The 22,182-nt window shown below is 41.6% G+C and overlaps 1 protein-coding gene across 1 annotated transcript in view; it reads left to right on the forward strand.

Annotated features, from left to right (window-relative positions):
- Positions 1-22,182, forward strand: part of LOC115586175 (pleckstrin homology domain-containing family A member 5-like) — an 85,873-nt gene that overhangs the window by 62,183 nt on the left and 1,508 nt on the right. Inside the window, 19 exon segments of the mRNA XM_030424982.1 lie at positions 1,813-2,331; positions 3,864-4,344; positions 5,484-5,567; positions 6,252-6,371; positions 7,454-7,507; positions 8,439-8,519; positions 11,306-11,368; positions 11,456-11,536; positions 12,573-12,722; positions 12,852-12,953; positions 13,579-13,731; positions 15,065-15,111; positions 15,113-15,221; positions 15,840-15,954; positions 16,689-16,804; positions 18,027-18,242; positions 18,341-18,502; positions 19,837-19,970; positions 20,405-20,547. Coding sequence (XP_030280842.1) covers positions 1,813-2,331; positions 3,864-4,344; positions 5,484-5,567; positions 6,252-6,371; positions 7,454-7,507; positions 8,439-8,519; positions 11,306-11,368; positions 11,456-11,536; positions 12,573-12,722; positions 12,852-12,953; positions 13,579-13,731; positions 15,065-15,111; positions 15,113-15,221; positions 15,840-15,954; positions 16,689-16,804; positions 18,027-18,242; positions 18,341-18,502; positions 19,837-19,970; positions 20,405-20,547 — 2,930 coding nt within the window.

Consider the following 22,182-nt stretch of genomic DNA (forward strand, 5'->3'; position numbering starts at 1 on the left):
AGAGCACCAGTAAAAGAGACATTTTTACAGAGAGCCTGCATTTTATTTGAAGTTTGGAGATTGCAGTGGAACAGTGAAAAAAAGAAGTTGAAAAAAGGCAAATCGAGGACAGTTCTTAAAACAAATATGATTGACTTTGAATTCCTTGGTTCATCCTCCCTGATTTTTTTTTCAGCAATTGTACTATAAGCAAGTGCTTTTCAATCCCTCTGTTAAGCCTGTTAAGTTCTTAAGCAACAATTCAGCCTGAGCGTTTGACATCTCCGCTCTGTGTGTTTGCTAAAGAAGCAGTGACTCTTTTGAATATTGTGTTACTTTATTACTGTCAAAGTATTCCAGAGAAACATACACAAGAACGGCATTTGTATGTGGGCAAATATGCGCCATGGCTACATGTTACAGGTGGTTCAGGGGATGTTGTGCACAGCTGTGCTGGCTGATCAGGATCACTGACTCAATGGGAGAGGGTTTTTTTTTCCGGCTTTTTTTTTAACTGTGGTAAATGTCTGTCATTTGGCAGCCTGCCTGTCTAATGCCCTCCTTTTACATGGGCGAGCAGAGGCGTAATGGTAAAGTGCTTTGTAATTACACAGAGCAGTAGAGCCTGAAATCAACTGAAATGCGTTGTTAAATTGGACTCTGTGATGCTGCTTTAAGGCTATATAGAATAATTGCACTGTTATATCCATCTAGACTAAAGGCTATACTAGTTTCAACATTGTCTATTTAATCAGTATTGAATTTTATCCCATATTTTCATATTTTATGCTGGTGGGTAATGTAAAAACAGAACAAGATTCAGTAGCCTTGATCCTACAAACAGTCTGATTAAATGCACACAGACCTTTCAGAGGGCTAAATGTGTGCTCTACTGGGCTGCTGGAGCCACAGAAGGCTGGAGAAGACATTACGTGACTGGTGCGGCTATTTAAAAGGATACAAGTGGAAACTCTGAAGGAATGCCGCTCCTACTACCCTCTTATTGCTAACCCAGTGAGCCATGCTGCTGAGGGGAATTTGCTAAACTTTGAAGCTGTGACCTTGAGTCTTGCTAAGGCCAAGGAGTCGTGGTGTCTATTACCTCAGGAGACCTCCCTAAGGACCACTGAGCTGTAGATAGGTCTACTAGAGGAGGGCAAAAAAGAGCGGCAAATGGATTACCAGAGTCTGAGCAGCACCTTTGAGATGTGCCCCAGCAGAGGCAGTGTTTTATTGGAGATATCTGATTTCCTTTTACGCGCATGGCCTCCTCTGGCAGCTGGAGGAAACATTGTGCTACTCCACCCATGGATTATTTCAGAATTGCCCTTTTATTACAATAGTTAACAAATGTAGCAGCAGTGATTCATCAATAAGTCATGAAGTATTAAATTAATCATCAACTTCATAATAATCTATTATTTAGTTTGGGTAATCCTTAAAAAGCAATCTCAACTTCTCTGATTCTAGCTTCTTTAACTGAGTATTTTCTGGTTGCCTAACTCCTTTATGACAGTAAACTGAAACTCATGTCATTTCAGAATGTCATCTAGGGCTTTTGGGAAACGATGATTTTTCACAATGTTTTTGTAAAAATGAAAGAAAATGAATGGATTAATCAAGAAAATAATCGACAGAATCATCATAATCAACAATAAGAAAATGTTTTTTACAGTCCTACGTACTTTAAACAATTACTCAAACTCCCTTTACTGGTCTACGTCACAGATGTGTATCCCAGCTGCCAATTGAAATCTTTCTGTTTCTGCCAGGTGATCTTATGTGTCTTGATTGCCTCTTGTTATCATTCTAATGCCTCATTATCTTTATCAGATTGGACAGGCTAAAAGTGGAGCAGTGTGGACCGCAAGAGATCAACCATGTGGCTAACCACAGGCCGCCCCTCACGCAGCCAGAAATCCAGAACAATGAACGCAACCGTGAGGTGGACCGTGAGGTGGACTGTGAGCGTGCTGCAGCAGTCCCCTCTGCTAAAGCAGAAGAAGAAAGGAAGCAGCGAGATGCTGAGCGCTATGGCTTCCAGAAGGATGGGACGGAACGTGAACGCCCACTCACCAAGATCAACAGTATTAAACTGCAGCCAGCTCAGGCAGCAGCTGTCAAGGCTAACATCGCCTCGCCACAGACTCCAACAGAAATGGACGGTGCGCACCGCAGCCCCCAGGTCAATGGATCTGGTGAACAGAGTCCAGCTGATGGTATGGGAGCCCCTCCTCGGAGAAGTCCCACCCAGGAGCCAGACCGCGGCCTGAGCAGGACCAGCTCTATGCAGCAACTGGAGCAGTGGGTCCGCTCACAAAGAGGGCGCAGCCAGGATGATGACACCAGGAGGTTGGATTGACTAATGTCATAATGCAATTATTTCATTATATGATCTCAAACGGGTGCTGAAGGAAGAGAAAATATTCCAGCACAAGTTGTTTTAGGGTGATTGCACAAGAGTCCAAACTTGTCCTACTTCCACAACAAGAAGTGGAACTTGGCTTAACTTGGTGTTATCTAGAAATAGAGATTGACCCGCATCTTCAGACTGGAGGGATTCTCCTTCAGCATCTGAGTGCCCACATACAGTACATATGCAAACTCAGATTTTCCAAAGCTTCTTAGACCCATTTCTTTCTCATTCTGTGCTGTTTAAAGCCCAAGGATTCAAAGGCTTCTTCCGTGATTCAGACACTTTGATATGGACACTGTAGAGTGTGCCAGTGAGTAGAACTGGGGATAAACAATAGCTGAGCTGAGCTTTTGGCCAGAGTTACAGCCTGCCACTGACCCTGCTGTGAGAGTCACATTTTTAATTGGTTGAGATTAAACTTGCTCCCTTACCGTGTCTGTCTGTCGTCCTGCCCACCCATCCTTCTGTCAGTATGTCTGTCCCTCCATATGTTTATCTGTGTTTCATTTTATCGTCGCCTGGCCTGTGCTCACTTTTGACACAGCCATGCTTCTTTGGCTACACTCACTGTTTGAATAATTTACTGTAAAAATGGACCCACACATCTGTTTTGAGCAACACATGAAAAAGATGACCGCGGATAAAATCACCACAGCAAATCCTCTGTGCTTTTTTTTCTGTAGTAGTCCTCTGTGATAAGCATGTACACTCCCACTCTGTTCTGTTTTCTCTGTTTGTCATTAAATGCATGTCCTCCAGAATGAGGTTTAGTTTCCATGTAGTCACAAGACTTTTTTTTAATGCTACTGGGTTTTTACAGACCAGTGAGTGTTCCAGCCACGATTTGTCAGGGAGTCTCAATAGGAAGCTCTCTCACTGCCAGCTGCACTGACTTTGAACCCACTGTGGGAGGGGAGCTTTTCAAAGTTTTGTTGTCTCTTGGATGGTCTGGCTTTTCCTGTGGAGGATCTTTAGAGTGAAGGATTGAATCCAAATAGAGGACTAGAGATGTTTTTTTTTTCTTGCAATAACAAATCAAAAACATTCCACTGCTTTTCATAACATGACATTGCTTTGATGGATGAGTTAGCGAGCAAGTTTTAATTGGGTGTTTTTGTTTGACGTTATTAAAAAAAAAATGCAGAGAAATCAAAGTCTAACTGACTATAAACAACTTCTTTCTCTCTTTGAACCTTCCAGGTAGAGCTTCTTCTTCATGAAGAGAAAATCATTGGTTTTGATGATAAAGTAGTGAAGAAAGATTAAATTGCCCCTCTTTTGAGGGCTGATGATAAGATCCTAATAAAACAATATAGATATAAAAGCAGACAAAAGCTGTGTTTGTTAAAATATAATAGTACCACTAAATTACTTTCACTGAACATTAAGTCAAAGAGTTTGTGTTCAGCAGCTATATAAAATCACTTTATCTCCCTCATAACAACCTCTGTTTTCTCTTTCTCCCCAGTGTTACGTCCTACCAAACGCTGCCTAGAAACATGCCAAGCCATCGGGTTCCCTATATGCCTCATTATGGCGATGGCTACTGCAGTATGCCCAGGAATAGCATGGCACAGCGGGACAGCATCTGCAGCATATCGCCGTCGTTGTACGACCAGGCCCTGGGTCCCTCGCCGTCTGACAAGCGCCGCTCCATGCGCGACGACACCATGTGGCAGTTATTTGAGTGGCAGCAAAGGCAGGCCTACACCAGGCAGTCAGGACTCTACAGCAACATGGCCAGTCCCAAAACCATGATCAACCTGTCGGAACATGCTGCACCGAGCCACTCCATCCCCCCCTCGCCCTCCCATGGCTCCCTGTCCATGTATGGTGGCTACTCTCCGATGCGGTCCTACAACATGCACAGTGCCCGTTCGGAGGTGTCCTCGCCCGTCTATAGAAGAGACCTGAGCATTGACAGGCGGCTCAGGCCACAAATCAACAAGGTCAGTTAAAATGCTAAAGCAATGGTTTAACAACATAATAGAAAATGAAAAGCGCTTATCTTACTGAGTTTTGCAGATAGTTATGGTTCGTTTTGCTCAGATTTTGAGATACTCGTCCTTGAGATGAATGGAATCCATTCAAATTTTGTTTGCAATGGTCCCAGGCATTGTCTGAAAATACCTCTTTGATTCACCAGTAGATGAATGACTGGTAGATGAAAAAAATCACCTAAGCTAACTTAACCAGCCAAAAGAGTAAATAGCTTTTTTGTATCACATACATGTTCATTACAGTACTTTTCATCGAGATAATAAGGTATAATGTTGAATACAACCTTAAAATAGAGGCTTTCACTCAATGGACGTGAAAGTGACAGCTTTTAAATAATTTCGCTTCAGAGTGAAACACAGCACTCATCTCTCTCGTCTATCTTTCCATTGCAACTCTGCACCAAGATTTAGCATCCTTATTTTCAAAAGTAGCAGCAGCAGTAACATTTTTCAAACTATGATGGATACATTTAGCAATTAATCTCGGTTTATATGCATGCTGAACTGTTTGTGTTTGTTAAACTCTGACTGAGACAGAACCAACACGGCAGCAATATCATCAAAACGCAATAGTGACTCTAATAGCTTTTTATAATATGACTATCTTGGTACAAACATTTACCCGCCTGCAACGCCTCTAGAGATTTACTCGCCAAATGGAAATCCAACGACATTTGGTTCTTGCCGGTTGTTAATTTCACACTGCTCCCAGTATTAAAAATGTAATTTAAAAGAAATAAAGGGCAGCATCTCTTTTCTATTATCAATATTAGAACATGCTCAACCATCTCCATTGACAGAATGTTCTATACTTTGGGTTATCTGGAGTAACAAAAACACTAGATTGAGTGAGCAATTTTAAAAATTTTGAGCAACACAAACAACATTCCATCCATCTTTACTGTCTTTGTTGAGACCAAAATCTATGGATATGTTCGTACTTAAGATAGCTAAATTCCTAAATCACACATAATACCACAAAATATTGCTCATATTTTGGTGAAGCAATCAACTGTGAATGATTATTTAAAACAATTCACGGTATAAAATGACTGGCTGTTTTGTGACTAATATATTGTGTCCTGCAGTATGCCTACCCACCTGATAGGAGGTCGATGCCAGCAGGGATACCGGTCCAGACTATCAATGCCCAGTCTCTCCAAGGCAAAACAGTAAGGCCTCATCCATCTCGTCTCTGCCCCTCACTTTCTTCCTGAATACACAGCCCAGTAATTTCAAGCTTGGGCTCCACACATTTATTCATTTGGGTTTAATTGGACTTCCTTTGAGCGACAAGTCTATTTTCATAACACCTTCTACCCTCCTTTTCTGCCTCTTTGTGTCCTTCATTTCCCTCCAAGAAGACATTGTGACAGAATATTAAAAGACAGACTTGGGCAGAACTCAGATGCATGTTCCAAGTGGTAGGATTTAGGGTCTGTTCACTTCAGGAGCTCCTTTGACTCGCTTCACATCAGTGGAGACTTAAAAACCCTGTCACTCACAACTCTCTAAGCCAGATCAGGAATTTATGTCAGAGCCGCGAACATGCTATGTCCTCATGGAGCTGGTAAAGTGTGAACTGGATTCTGAAATAAATGCTAAACTGTTCCTCTGTCTCGAGTGGATGTGTAGACTTTGCATGCTGCTGACAGCGATAGCACCTTGGATAATCTCACGGTGCTGAGCTGCATGAAAACTCAGTACCTAGATGTAACAACTGTTCACCTCTTGGGAGCCTGATACGTCTAAATCTCCTGTCCTGGTGTGTTTTCTCCTTTCCTCTCCCACTCCCCCTGCGGTGTGTCCCTGTTTCATTGTGGCGGTACATCCCTCCCCTCCTCCTTCCCTTGCAGCCTGAGGAACTGACTCTGCTGCTGATAAAGCTGCGGCGGCAGCAGGCAGAGCTAAACAGTATCCGGGATCACACTGTATCACAGCTTATGCAACTTAACATGGATGGCGACAACCCAAAGGTCAGGCCCCCAGAGATGCCCCTGCAGGCGTGTGTGTTAGCGTGTGCTGCTGTGTGTGCCATCTTTACCCACATCCATTATGCATTGGGATCCAGGGGATTTTTTTTCCCCACACACAGCTGCTTTAAGGAGGAAAGGCGCTACAGTCTGCATTTTCTCTACGCTTTGGCTTAAAGTTGTCCGCTCATCCTATTTATGGAACTAACTTTTCCCAAAACGTGTGAATTGTCTGGAAACAAAAATAATCCTTTTTTTCTTTTTTTTATTACAACCAGCATCTTACTTTTTATAGCTCATCCATTCATTAGATTTGTAATTTTATTTCCCTGAAGAGTCCAGACAGATGTTAGTCAGAAATGAAACTTAAAGCCAGTGGTGAGCTTAAAAGAACGGCCAGCTAAGGAGGTCAAGGCCGCTGGCATACGTGAATGTTAATTCAGGATTTTTGCATTTTAAGTCTCTTCTAAGACATCCGACTACAGATTTGACTGTTCCTGATGTAGGTCAGCCAGGCCTGAGGTGGCGAATAGGTGGATATGAGGGATTTAGGTTTATATTTATCTGTGCAGTGTTTTTTTTAGTTAGTTAGTTAGCATAATTTGTAGTCTCCTTGTACCACTACAGCCAAAGATTGTTGCCTTGCCTCCTGTCATTCAGTAGCTTGACTACTGCATTTATCCATATCCATATTGTATTGATATATATTGAGAATAGGTATTTAGATATCTGAATTTTTTACTCCCCAATATTGGAATTAAGTATTGGTTAAGCTCTAATCTAAACCTCATTTTACTGCCTTCTTTGTTGTTTGCCTGCATGTCCATTTGGTCATTACGAAGCTCTTTCATGTCCCATAATAAACTGATTCTGTTACTTTTCCTCTTTCTTCACCTTGACTGGTCTTGCCTTCCTTTCTGTCCGTTTTTTCTGTACGTGCATACTGTACGTGTCATGTGTGTTTGTGTGAGTAAGAGAAAGACACAGCAAACATCGGAGAAAGAACGTGACGTCTTTTCTTTTCTTTTGTCTTACTCTGCTGTTGTCTCTTTTTCCTATCCTCTTCTTTTTGCTGCTGACGTTAGAACGACATTCTCTCGCATCACCTCCAAAGGAACCTCATGTATTTGGACAATCAGGTGGGGTAGTGCATGAATGCATGGCCCTGTCTCTTCCTGTCATGATCTTAACTCATTTAATGCTTTGCTATGATTAAATTGATCAGTACTGTTTGCCTAGGTAACTTATCATTGATTAAAAGAATAATAGTTTTTATAGGCATAGCTACATGGCATGAACCAGTGTCACATACTGCAGCATTTATGGCCTCAGCTAATTTGCAATGCACGTCCCTAGGTGGGCTTGTTCATTCATTCATTAGTTTGAATACATACCTTAAACCCACTGTCAGCTTTATTAACTTAATATGCGGATATCACTCTCTTCTTTATAGTTTGGAGGTGTGGCAGTTTTATGTGCTCCATACACTGTGCATATAGAGAGGCGTGTATCATGTCTTTCATAATCTGTTTTTTTTTATTTTTTGTATTGCTCTAAAGTGCTTTGAAAGTTTGAGTAATTACAAACGTGCAATGTAAAGCACACAGGGTACAATAACATATTTCTAATAATGAATTTATAGAAAATAGCTTCATATTCAATGAGAGAGCCTCAGATTTGTGTAACCTTTGAGAAATATGTAATTTTGCCCTTCAGACTGAAAACTAAAGACTCAAGGATTAACAGTTACCATCTGCTGCACTGCACTGCATAGATCACAACCAAACTGCTGCTATATTGGCATAATTAAAACAACATCACAGTTTAACAGCAACTTCCACTGCTAATAAGAAAGCACCCTCGAGCTTTGCTCCACAATGTCTTCCTGATCCTGTTTGTAAAGCGTGTCTTTTTGGTTCCCGTTGCTGTCTCCATCCCTGTCCACTCTGGATGTTTGTGTTTGCTTCTTGAGAGAGATCAAGTGAGGTTGTAACAACGTTGTCGATGTTGTCTCTGAAGTGAAGCTATAAACTGACACTTGCCGTATCGCTCCTCTCCACACTGGACTAGATGAAGGAAAATGACCCTTTAATCGTCATGACTCACACTTTGATTGAGAACTCTGCCCCAAGGCCTCAACTTTACCAGCAAGTAAGGCCAGCCAAAGGCTTTGCTCCGCCTCATCCTCACCACCAGTCGCTGTTGTTATTTTTGGTCTGTCGTGCAATGCTCCTCCTCCGGTGTCCAAGTCCTCATGGCATCTTGAGACTAGTCTCCTTGTATTGTTTGTATCGCCAGCACTTCCTCATCCATTGCTTTTGACTGTTCTCTTATTCTGAGAAGTCATGCCAGTATGAGCATGACTTATAAAAGAGTAGTATGATGTGTATGCTTCACTGTTCAGTCAAATTCCTTCTTCACTCTCTGGGCTGGATATAGTTTCCTCTAGAAGTTGTTTAGAAAACAACAAGGCTAGCTGTGGGATTGTCCTACATCAAAGGCTAAAGCTGTGGTTGCACCCAGATCACTTAGGTAGTGAAGCTTTTCGGATTTACTCCTCTTTTGTCTGGAACCAGTGAAGGTTAGTGTGTGATTTTTCATAGCCCTTTGCAGAATGTGCTCCCTCTCATTAGCAGAGCCACCTGGACCTGTCAGAGGGACTCTTAATTGGTGTGACTTAATTCTGTGTTCTGTGTCACTCCTCGGTCCAGTGTATTACTAAATACTTAGTCTTTCTTTGAAAAAAGTATTGTAGGGGATTGTTTTTATGCCAAATTTGAGTACATTAGTGGAAATATTTATATATTTTAACTTTTAGAAGATTACAGGAAAATATCAAAGGAATGCCAAGTAAGAATTTAGTGATTTAAGACACTTGAGCATTAGCTTTGCACTTTATGCCTAATATGGCAAGGGAGGCACATTGATGATGAAGATGAAGACAGATGTCTTTGAGGTAGAGTCTCTTTTCTCTTTACATGTCTGCATTACTCACTCCTCCTCTTGTCATTCTGCTGGTGGAAAGGATAAAGAGTGTCAGCTTGTGTGTGACAATGGCTATGACATCACTTTTGCCACTTTTGAGACCGCCTCTCGAGGTGTAAAAGTGCCGCCGGAGACTGCCCCCGCACACCCTCACCCCTCCCACTCATTCATCGGCGTACCAGCCCCGGCAACAGCTGCATTCCCACCTGTTCAGCTGCTAAAAGTCTGTCTCTCCCCCTTACCTCCTCCTCCTTCTCTTCCCCATGTCACTTGTAATCCACACCACACAACACCACGGTGAAGCTCCCTGAGCTGTGGGAGAGTCTGCATGTTCTGTGTGGAATGCCATGTGGTGCTCAGGTCCCACCTGCTTTAACTGTAATGTGTGGTTCGACTGAGGAAAAAGGTGTGAAGGAAAGGTGTGAAGGAAAGTGTGTGCGGGTGTGAGTGTTTGGATACAATGAAGTCTAAAAGTATTTGGGCAGTGTGTCATTTCTTGTTGTTTTGGCTCTGTAGCCCAGCACACTGGATTTTGAAAACATCAATGAAGTTAAAGCACAAACAGATAACTTTTCAGCTCCCCCCCGCCTCCTGGTGTTTCCCTGTGGTATTACTGTTGTTGTTGTTGTCGCCAACCTAGAAATCCTGATCTCTGTATTAACAAGTCCACAGGTTTTGTTACTATTTTATCTAGGAGAAAGAATGCTGGTTTTTGGCCGGCTCAAGTCCCAGTGGTAAGAGGATACGCGTCAAACTTTGACACAACACCAGCCGACACATGAGTCTCCCTCCCTGCATTCTTTGTCTCCTCCATTAGCGGGATTCTTTTTTTGTTGCAAAGGAGAGAGTCCTCTTTTGTTTAGGCAATTGCAGAAGACACTTCTGCCTTAATTTTATCTTTTGGTTTTTTTGGGGGGGCGGGGGGGGGGGAATCAATAGGTAAGGAATAGGGATGTGAATAAAAGCTGACAGTTGGCACTTTGACCTATTTAGTCAGTGTGTCATTTCATATCCAATGCAAGTACAAACACAAAATATCAAAAGAAATATGTCACTGTCCATATATTTATAGACTGCACATGTATCTTTAGATTCAGAGTAGTGAATGAATGATGAAGCATAATGTGATGAATGGAATTTCTGGAAACATGGGATCCAATGCAGTTGAAATAATATCCTCCAGGTTGAGCACTGTGTTTTCTTAATCTTTAAAATAAGTAGATGAATGATTTTTAATACAAGTGGATGAAGGATGACTTTTTCTCTGTTGGTTCTGTAACTACAAAAATGCAGGTGCTGTTATATAAGAAACACAGGCATTGATACAGTGCAAACGAGTGTAGAAGTAACAGCAACACGCTCTTCCACTGAACTGCTTTTTTCTGTATTTTAGCCTTGACTAAACTGTTACTAATTGTTCTGAGCATTACGGCTGTGAGTTAAGTCCCAAGAAGCTCTGTGGTTATGTCATTAATATGGGAATATCTTTAAGCAATATTGCACTTAGCCTTAACACAACACACACGCACACAGTTGACCGCAGCTACCGGACTGGCAGAGTCCTTCTGGACCAATTAGCTGCAGAGCAGGTGCTGGAGATAAACAGAGTTGGCGGACACAGCGTATGTGCTGACTCCAGAGTTTAGAAAGCAAGATTGTTTTACATGCCTTCGCCTTGCATTTCCAATAAAACCACTGCGCTGTGTTGATGGAGACAAACGATTCTGGGTGGTGAAACACGAGGCACCAGAATCTGTGTTTAGACTGGCTGCTGTCCTACTGTTGGTTTACTAACTTAGATGGTCTGATTCAGTGAAATATGAGTTTCCACTCAAGGACAAGTCCTGCGGCTCAATGAGAGAGCCCTGTCATGACACTGCATTAGATCTCCAGATTCTGATATATATGTGCACATTTGGTGTTTCTGTCTAATGTTCTGCCTTTCTTCACAGTTGAGTCCAGAAGACTACAGGGAACGCGTCTATACATGTATGCCAGAAGAGATGGACATTGATGTAAGTTCACTGTTGCTCTCGTAATGACATGATGCTCCATTCTACTATACACAATGGCTCACAACTCTTTATTGTTTTTGTCTTCAGACCAAACTTAGCAGGTTGTGTGAGCAAGATAAATTGGTGAGGACACAAGAGGAGAAACTTCAGCAGCTTTACAGAGAGAAGGTAAATAAACACTTCACATCTGTCATCATCATCACATCTCTCACACTAAACACAGTTTGAAATGTTTACAACAAAGTGGTGGAAAAACAAACAAACAAAAGAGAATAAACACTTCACGCTCTGTTTAAATTCTAAGAATAGCTCGATTAAATTGTATATGCACAAAACTGAGAAAGAGAGAACTGAAAAGCTCTGTTGTAATGCTTAACTATAGCCAAGTTACTGTCATACTGTCAGTATATCTGATTGTCCACTGTTAGTAGACCGTAACATTGTGTTGGTCACTGTGAGGCCTGCATGATATGAGGAAAATCTGCAATGTGTGATAACATCAAGTTAGAAGCACACTGCAAAAACAGTTTTGTACTGTATCCATCATATCTAACTCAACATTTATGCAAACAGATTAGCAAGAGATCTCTTACAAAAATGTTTTGAATTGTTTTATAAAATGATAAAGCAAACTGAAAAATGTAGCATGATTTGTAGTCCTGTTGAAGTTGAACTCCATGCTCATAAAAAAAGAAAAATACTATATAACATTTAAATTAAGCTCTGGAATGACTGGCTGATAAACTGATTTGTCAGTTCGATTATTGATGAATGATGAAGTAGTTGCTCAAGTAATGATACCAAACAATAGCTGGTTTATGAGTTTTTGCTTGTTTGTTTTTTTATGTTATTGTATAACTTATATTGTTGGACTGTAGAGAAAATAAATAAGTGATTGAAAACTATACGTTGGGCTCCAATGGCTGATGGTAAACTGTCATATGTTTTAGATATTTTGCAGACAAAACAATGGATTCATTGTAAAGCAGCACTGACAGTTTAACCAATACATGAGTTACATGCAGCCATACTGTTTATAATACCATTGTAAGAAGTATGGAAACTAGAAAGCGGGTCATTGGCCAGAAAAGTTTGAGAGCTTGAGTAATCCGACTTTACGAAGTTATTCTTGATCTCAAAGGTTACATTGACAAATTACACTCTCATGCTGTATGTGTGTTTCATGTGTTCTGTGTTCCCTCAGCACACCCTGGAGACAGCACTGCTGTCAGCCAGCCAGGAGATAGAGATGGGCTCTGATAACCCCGCTGCCCTGCAGAGTGTCATGCAGCAGAGGGACTTACTGCAGAGCGGCCTGCTCAGCACCTGCAGAGAGCTCTCCAGAGTCACAGCAGTGAGTCATGCAGCACATTCACACACACTCATGCTGGATTTTGACACTCTATTTCTTCATGAGGATGATGAGAGGTTTTTTCTGCTTGTTAACACTGTCATTCACAAAGTGTACTTTTTTCCAAACCAGGAGCTGGAGCGGTCGTGGAGGGAGTATGACAAGCTGGAAGCAGATGTGAATATGGCTAAAAACAACCTGCTGGAGCAACTTGAAGCACTTGGAAGCCCTCAGGTAAAATCATTCTTGCAACTGAAGCTGTGCAACCTTACTCTTTCACTACTTCTGCTGTCTAACTCTTGCATGGTATAATAGTCAAGGTTTGGTTCAGTAGATGTATTGCTGAGGTTCAAAGAAAGCCAAAAATGTGACAGATTACCTTGAACACCTTTTGTAGACACTTTTTATTTCCTTGGGGAAACGGTAAAAAAGATTTCTGGAGCACTCTAGTTCCCTTAGCCGCAGCATGGAGGAAAGTAACTGAGAGATCAAAGTAACATAGTGAGTGATTGATGACTTGAGCAGGTCTTAATTAAGTCTGGCTTTTATCTTGTCCTTTATCATGGGACAGGTGTAGAGACTGAGAGAGAACAGTTATTCCTGGTTCAGCCTGAGTCAGAGCCAGTGCTAATTTAGAGTAGACAAGTCAGAGGGCCAGCAGGGAGCCTGGACATCCTCCTTTAAAGTGCCCTTCACTCACAGAGAAACCTGTCATCAGTGAGGAGGAGATAATGACGCATCTGTTTCCCTTGGTCTTCTGCTCTTCCCTGTGTCCATGAAACCAAGTTTTAATTAAGTATTGATTTGCAGTTCACGTTAGGTGATTTGTTAACAAGTTGTGTTTTCTGTCTACACCCAGACGGAGCCCCCAAGCCAGCAGCATGTCCACATCCAGAAAGAACTTTGGAGTATTCAGGATGTGATGGAGGCCCTCAATAAACATAAAGCTCAGAGAAATGCTGTTGATGGCCCGTATGGGCCCATGACCAACTTCAGCAAGCACAGAAATGAGGTGAGGCACCACTTAGACAGACACTAAATAGTATGCTTCGTCACTGAGTTCTGCAACACTGAAACAATTGAGCATTTAAACGATTAGAAAATTAATCGACAGTAGTATCTGCGGTCATGTGGACCCTAATATTCCACTAATAATCAGATTAAATGCTTAATACGAATAGAAACGCACCACGTATCTGCCACAATCAGAACTGATTTGGAATCTGGTTGTGAGGGGGATGTAAACCTTTGATAATCCGACCATGAGAATGCTTAATCTGACCATTTCTCTGTGGTTGGACTGATTTATATTCTCTCTGTGCATGTTTTCCGTATGTGGGGGTTACATTAAGTGAGATGAATGAATTTCCTGCAGGTGAAGGAACATGTATATCTTAACACATACTTTTACTAGTCATCTGCTGACTGTTGACAGGAACACGTCCTAATTGATGTTACTTGGTACAGGGTCGTAACAAGTAAAGCCTGTGTTAAAGTCGAAATTTCATCTAAGGTATATGCCAACTTTACAAACTTGTTATGCTGAAACACAAGTTGTCATTATTTTTTATTTTTTATTATATTTGATGTGTACATTTGCCAAAAAGCAAGGGAATACAAAATTATGATGGAATTTGTCATGGCAGGATCCCCATAGAACAGAATGAACCAAATTACATTAAAATATCTGTCACTATGCTGTGTATGTACATTGGCAGATTAGATGCTTCTGTGGTCATTTAAAAAAAGTTATATCTTCATAAAATGCTTTGGGGCTATGTGAACACACATCTTATCTGATCAGTTTATTTTAGCATCCATGTAAACACTTAAATTGGAATCTGTAATCAGAATGATTTCAATAAGGTTGAGGAAGTATTGTCCATGTAACCGCAGCCAGTGTAATATTATCAAGCTAAAATGCCAAATACTTTGTGGTTCCAGTTTCTCAAATTTGAGGATTCATTTATTTGATTTGATTTGTGGACTGTTCTTCTGAGAAATTGAGCAATTTGAAGACATCACATTAAGGGAATTTTTGAGCTCATGAAAATTGTCTGTATTTGCACTCATATACTTGTCTTTACCCAGATCTCCTGTAGTTGTGTAGATAATAACCTACTTTAGCTGAGTGCTCAAACTGCCAGTGCTGCTCATGGACAGTATGAGTGGTGGTATCTGAGTGGATGTGTCAGTCACTCTGTAACAGCATGTGGAGCCTTCTCTCTGGCTACCCAGCTGTGGGCCAGAGCTGCTCAGTACCAGATGGTGGTTGCCCTGAGCGTGCATGGTGGCGCCATGTGTCACCTTGCTTCCTGTCCTGTCATGCCCTGTATAATCCCCAGGAGGAGGACTCGGTACCCCCACGGCCACCCCTACCTGAGTCCTATGAGCCTGACCCCCCCCACTGTGCCCCCTCTGCCCTCTCGTGCCGGTATTCGCCCTTCATCCCTCCACAGGCCAGAGGACAGGAAGGCCAATCAGAGGAACGGCACGCACAGCGTAAGCTCGTTGACACGTCGGCCCCATGGTTGACACTGCCTTCAACTGTGTCATCATTCGTCATTGCTTGCTGTGATGGTTTTCACTTTCATTTTGATGGACTTCTCGTGTCTTTTGGATTGTTTTTGGTTCAGTAATATCCCTTTTGTTTTTACTTGATGCCATTCTCTCATTGTCTATGTTTTTCAGTTAATTGGATGAAGCCTCACTTGTGTGTTTTTGTTTTCTCATTTTAATTTATTCGCCTTGTGTTTCTTTTTATGTGTTGATAAGTGGTGATTTTGTCCTGTTTTGTTGTGTTTGGCCTTGGTTGCAAACCAAACTATGTCTGACTTGAAATGTGTCTGTCTGCTGCCTGCTATTTCATTGAGCTATAAAACTGTGTCAAAGGACATGTAGAGTTTTTCTTCAAGCTGTATATACCTTTATGTTTTAAGATTGCCATGTCTGTAAATGCAATCATTTTTATGGAAAATGTTTGTTTGCCACTCTTCTTGATGTCATTCTGTAACAGAAAATGTCACTTTTTTATGTTTTATGACTCAATTTGGAACCAAACTCATAAATCAAAGCTGTTCTGTATTTGTGTTAAACTTGGTATTTCTCTCTTATCAGCAGGGCCCAGACTACAGGCTGTATAAAAGTGAACCAGAGCTCACAACAGTGACCGAAGTGGATGAGAGCAATGGAGAGGACAGATCTGAATATCCGTCTGAACATTCTGGGAACAAAGGTACTTTGAGTCGGGCAAAACCAAGTAATACTCTTATATACATCATGGCATTTGCAGAGGCATCACTTTGAAGCAGAGGATAAACACAAGGTCAGGCTTTTCTCCAAAGGCTAGGTCAGTGTATCACAGTGGTATTTGTTCCAGTATTTTCCTGTATTCCATTTACACAATACTGATCAGGGTTTATATTTAGACTTAACCACAAGAATTTCTCTGTAAGAAAACATGGTTTAAAATGTCCAAAAGATCAAAATGGGATACATTTGGTGAAACAGCTTGCACAGCATAATCCAGGTGTTGTGAGGATGAATTATTACATGGTAGCTCCACATTTGTTCCACATCACCACACAATCAATAGTAGCAATGTGCAAACGCTGCAGAAAACACTGTCAGTAGAGTGTACCAGATTTTCTTTTACCAAGGTTAAACTTGGACGTCTCACTGATGTACAAATCATTTTACTATCCACATCAACATGACCTACCAACATAAGTTATATTATTTACCACTCTTATACTTGTAAGTACAAGCTTATGTCCGAATATGTCTTGCATTTGGATAACTGTCCTTCGAGAATTTTCCATTGTGACACAAAGATATTGTATCTTAAACTCAGCATTTGTGTCCTAAAACACAGTATATGCCTCAGTGAATTGCTGTATTGTATAAAAGCTCTGTCACTGAACTGAACTGCCAACTGACCCCTCGTCTTGTTTTTTTTGTATCTGACAGGGATATCCTACCCAGTGGGAATTGTCCCACCCAGGACCAAATCTCCAGTGCCTGACTCTTCTTCCATAGCTTCATATGTTACCTTAAGAAAGAGCAAGAAGCCTGACCCCAGGACGGTGAGTCCCTGGACTTAAATCCATACTGCTACTGTGACTAGCAACTGCGAATTGTTCATAGTTTGTTTTTACCTTTAGAACCAATGGATGCTGCTGCATGTTATGATCACTTGTTGGAAACTTACTTTAAAATATAAGGGCTAAGCTCTCAGGCAGTTATTTTCGAAACATCAAACCAGACCAAACATCTTTGACTTCAAGCAGCAGAAAAACTATTTCAATAGTGATAATGATTTTTTCTTCTCATTATGAGCCACCTCTGGGCAGCAGCAAACTGGCTACCACTTAATATTCTTAATTGGTTGTTTTGGTTATTGAGCTGTTGTGTGAAACATGTGCTAACATGTGGCAAAAGAGGCCACTTGTCACACGGCCAGGGTTTGAGACCAACTCTTAAAAAAAGGCTGTCAAAAAATAGAAGCTTGGTTTATACAGTTTCCAGCCTCATACACTAACAACTTAAATATACTAAACCATGTCATTACTACACCACACTGAGGGCGTGCTCTTTTTTTAGCATGTATTTGTGTTTAAAGAAGAGATGTACATATAGTATAAATTAACCTACGTGAACATACTTCTTCATGTACGCCATATAGCCCACGGTTGTAGAGAAATGAGTTGCAGGCTCAGTTTAGGCCCTTGGACACCAGCCTCTTGAACAATCTGGCCAGTGGAGGCTTCGTCCTGAGGCTCTGGACAGAATCCAGATCTGTCAGTCCCTCCGGCACGGCACAAACCTGAAGTGAACAACTTATGCTCAGTTCACTTCACATCATCTGCCTCTCTGAGCGCACCCGTGTGTGTGTGTGTGTGCGTGTGCGTGTGTGTGTGTGTGTGTGTGTGTGTGTGTGTGTGTGTGTGTACAGCAGCCAGTCAGGTTTCAGCCACATGTGCTTGGAGTTGTGCTCATATTGGTTCTAAGAGAGTGAACATTAAAGAGGCATTTCACAATAGTGACTGGGTTTATGTCAGTCTTGACTGTTTAAAGAAACAATTCTGCCTGGTTAAGTTTACACTGTTTTCAGCAATACATAGAACTCACTGCCTCCACCAATTCCCACTTGGCTACACACTTGAACTGTAGCGTAGTGACATTTGTCTCCAAGCATTGAATTTCTAACAGTGATGCCACATTATTATTAACTCCTATTTTTGTGTGTGTTTCTATGCCCTTCTGTTGTGCTCTTGCATGCCTGTGGTCATCGTCTCTGGCCAACAGGAGCGTCCAAAAAGTGCAGTTGAGCAGCAGCTGTGTGCTGCAGAGAGCGGCCGGCCCAGGATGAGCGTGGAGGAGCAGCTGGAGAGGATCCGCCGCCACCAGCAGGGTGCCCTCAGGGAGAAAAAGAAAGGCCTCAGTATCCGGGGCGGCAGCCAGGAGAACACGCCTTCTCGCAGTCACTCATTTAATAAAGAAAACCATTTCCGCAGTGTACAGGTATAGTATTGTGGCAACCACTTCAGACACTTAACAGCACTCCTGCCAAACTGAGAGTTTGGAATCATTTTTGTTCTTTTTTTCTGTGCCTTTTTTAGTCTCAAATGAGGCGCAGAGATGATGTGATCAGCAGTGACATTCAGCAACTGGAGGCCTCGCTCAGGCAGCAGGAGGTTGTGAGGGAGCAGGAGACGCCTGCCGAAGAGATTGCCCGTCTCAAAGAAGCCTCGCAGGCTGACCACATAAATATGGACCGAGAGGTAAAGCATAGCAGATGGCTGTCTTAGTCAGACTGATGATATTATCACGGGCAATTATTTAGGAAATGTTTACCACCAACATATAAGGTATTGTGTGTTTGATTCTTAATACCACAACAGAAAATCTGTGTTTATTTTTTAAACAAAACTGGAAGAAATTAGAATAAAACTGATACAGTGATATTGTAGTAGTGCAATTAAAAGGCAAGTTGTGTTGTGTAATAAATGACGGTCTGAAAAAAATTTATGTTGAGCTTGTACTAAATGTCATAGTACCTAAAACGTATCGCCACTCAGTGTAAAGGCTGATATATAGTTGCGTGTTCAGAGCCTACCCCCTAACCTATGCAAATGGCCAATGCTCAGGTCACAGGTTGCCGGCTGTGCTTTAGCTGGTAAACATACCAACCCCTAATGGCTCGCAGCTGTGTCTCTGGGCTAGGCAGAGTAGACAGGCTGAGTGTCCACAGGGAGGATTGCCCCTCCAGACACAACAAGTTTGAATGTTACTTAGTTTTGGCAAGTTGTTGTTTGCCAAAGGCAGCCAGCCCTCCAGATATCCAGCCTTTATGCTCTGTCTTGCCCAGAGATAGGTTGGTGTGTTTACTGGGGAAACTACAGGTCCCACTCCCTTTATATTAGCAGCACCGACCAACACTACATGAGAAGCTGCAAGATGTGATGCTACCAGGTCGACCAATCAGTCGTGGCGGGAAAAAAAATGGTTTACTCATATTTCAGTCATAACAGTGTCATACTGTATCGATGTTGTATAAGTATTGGCCTATTACATTTTAAGATATCAATCTATTAAAATGCAAAAACACAGCAGCCAGGATTTATTCCAGTGCCATAGTGAGCACGACATAATGACCATTCATACTAAAATGTTATTATAAATTGCGTATAGGCAATTTATAAAAACATTTTAGTATGAATGGTTGCCTATACGCTCTGCACTTCAATTTAAGTTTCTTCTTGTTATTCTTACAAAAGTTCATAACCTTTTTCTGGATTACATCAATGAACCCCTCACAGTTGGTGTGCCCAACCAATCTCTGCTTGCTGCAGAATGTCTCACATTAAGTGTTTCTCGCTCTAGGACGATGCCCTCGGCGGTGCTCCATTTAGCTCTTGCTCACCCAAAATTTGGAACAGCCTCACTGTACTGTAGATTATGACAAACATGTCAAACATCTGTTATTTTGTTTTTAATGTCTTTCTGATTAATATCTCCATTTATTTACTGTAGACACTTTTAGATTGTAGATTTTTTTTCTGTATCTATTCTTGTGATTTATGTGTTTTATGAAGTGCTTGTGTTCTTTCTTCAGCTGTCTGTGCCTGACAAAGTGCTGATTCCTGAGCGTTATGTGGAGTCAGACCCTGAAGAGGCTCTGAGCCCTGAGCAGGAGGCTGATAAGCAGAGGAAAGTTGATCGCATCAAAGCCCTTATAGCCAAAAACAGGTAAACACACACTCTGTACCAGTAACATTTTATTAGAAAGGACACGGATGCTCGAAGACTTGAAGGAAGAAGATAATTCTTAGGTGAAATGCCTGTCTTTGGCGGTGATCGCTGATATTTCCCAGCAGATGTCATGCATAAAATTCCTTGTAGAAGTGAGGAGTACAGTAAGCCTGGGGTCATAGCTGGGAATCACAACATATGGCTCAAAAGGGGCATGCAGATCAGTGCCTTGGTTGTGCAGAAACATCCCTGCTCTTTTCTCCTAGCCATGGTGACATTTTGTTCTAAATGTCAGCCTTCTTGAATTGATGGAAAAGAGATGGCTCGTCTGTCCCGGGGTAATTGTGTTAATTCTGAAACTATGTTCATACTTGAAGCTGCATAACATATATCAATCCCAGAGACCATTTTGTGTATGTGTTTGCTCCCAGCATGCAGAATGTGCTGCCTAGTTTGGCTCTAAGCCCGGAGGAGGACACTGAAGAGGTGGTTACCGTACAAGAGAAAGAGAAGATGATTAATATCTCCTACGAGCTGGCAGCAGAAGCCTCCAAACGCAGCAAGCTGGTAGCAGGTACGTCCCTAGAGAAACGAGCGAGGAGGTGGTGGAGGGCTAGTTCTTCAAGATCACAACTTTTTTTGTGTGTTTTATCAAACTGCAGCTGCTTCCATTGTGTATGTGTTGAGTCATTTATCATTGCAGTTTCCTTTTTAATTTAATTGATTTTAATCATCATTTCCTCTGTCGTTTGGCTGTTTAATAATTAGCAGCTGATTTAATTTGTGTGTGCCTTGTTTGTGCTCAACATCTTGCTCTGTTTCATTGCAGTGAAAAGCCTGTCGCCCTCTTCCCCACCCCTTCCACAGTCTCCTAACACACCCCCTCAACTCACTGATGGGTCTCACTTCATGTGTGTGTAGTAGCACCAGTAAGGGCCTTCATCAACATGTTTTGTCCATACTCACAAAGCTAAAGTGTTCTCAGTGTTGTAATTGTTGTCTCTGGGGAGAAGAAGCACATCAGAATGAAGGGAGTGATGTCAAGTTTTGTCAAAGAATGGGGAGGGGAAACAGTTGTGATGTGTTAGTATGCATTCTGTCTTAGTCGTGTAGGCTCAGCATTCAGCGCTAATGTCGGACAACTATTCCTTACAATATTTGTTGTGTAATGATCAGACTTGAATGACTCTTACATGCACCAAGTGGTGACTTTATTAGGTACACTTGTTCAATGTAACTCAATTCTATACAACAGCTCAACCATACATTCTACCATAACAAAGATTAAAATGTTCAGTTTTTGACATTGTTGGATATTAATTACATTGAATTATTTGTCTGTCACTGAGGTCATAGTAATGTGTTGTCCATATGACAGCTCCCCAAACAGTGAAGCCAGAACACCTCGATCGCCACCTGGTGGCTGGCTGCAGTATAGGTCATAAACCCCCCTCCATGTTAGCAGATGGGACATGTGCCAACCTGAAAGCTCAGAGAACATATCAAAAACATTTTCCCCAGAGATGATGTCTGTAATCTTGCTCATTCTTGTCAAGCTGATGTATTTTCAAGTGTGCATTTTTCTAAAAAGTTTGTTTTTAATTTGCTGTTTGACGCTATGAAAAGGGGGTTAATCGTCATTTTTAAGAGCTGTGCCCTATGAGTGGGAGCTTGATACAGTGGCTTCACTGTCTGATCAGCCCTGCAAAGACACTGGCTCTAAATGTGGCAGCACTCATATCCGGGGTATTTTGGCTTCATTTTTAAATAGTGGGGGAAATTGAAGACACGTCGTTGATCTTTATATGTCAGAGGCGCTGACATTATAATAAGCAGTGATTCATGCATGAAGGACAGAATATTAGGAAAACACCAACATTGACCTCAATGCTTAAACTTATAATTTAGAAGACATATTGTGCTCATTTTCAGGGGTGTGATTTTATTGTTGATCACCACTTGAATAGGTTTACATGTTTTAATGCTCATACTGCCGAGTGCTGCAGCTCTGTATCTCCCCCTACTCTCTTCAGACTCCCCTTAATGGTAAACTCACACACACCAGACCCAGCAATGCTAACAACAACAGTGCAGCTGTGCTTACTAAATTATTACGTGCTAAACTAACTGCTAAGCACACATTTTGCAAATGTGTGACATGGTGCAGTTTTGTGTCACAAAGCCACAAAATTAAAGGCAAGACTGATAA

The sequence above is a fragment of the Sparus aurata genome, chromosome 8 (assembly GCF_900880675.1).
Source record: "Sparus aurata chromosome 8, fSpaAur1.1, whole genome shotgun sequence".
NCBI lineage: Eukaryota > Metazoa > Chordata > Actinopteri > Spariformes > Sparidae > Sparus > Sparus aurata.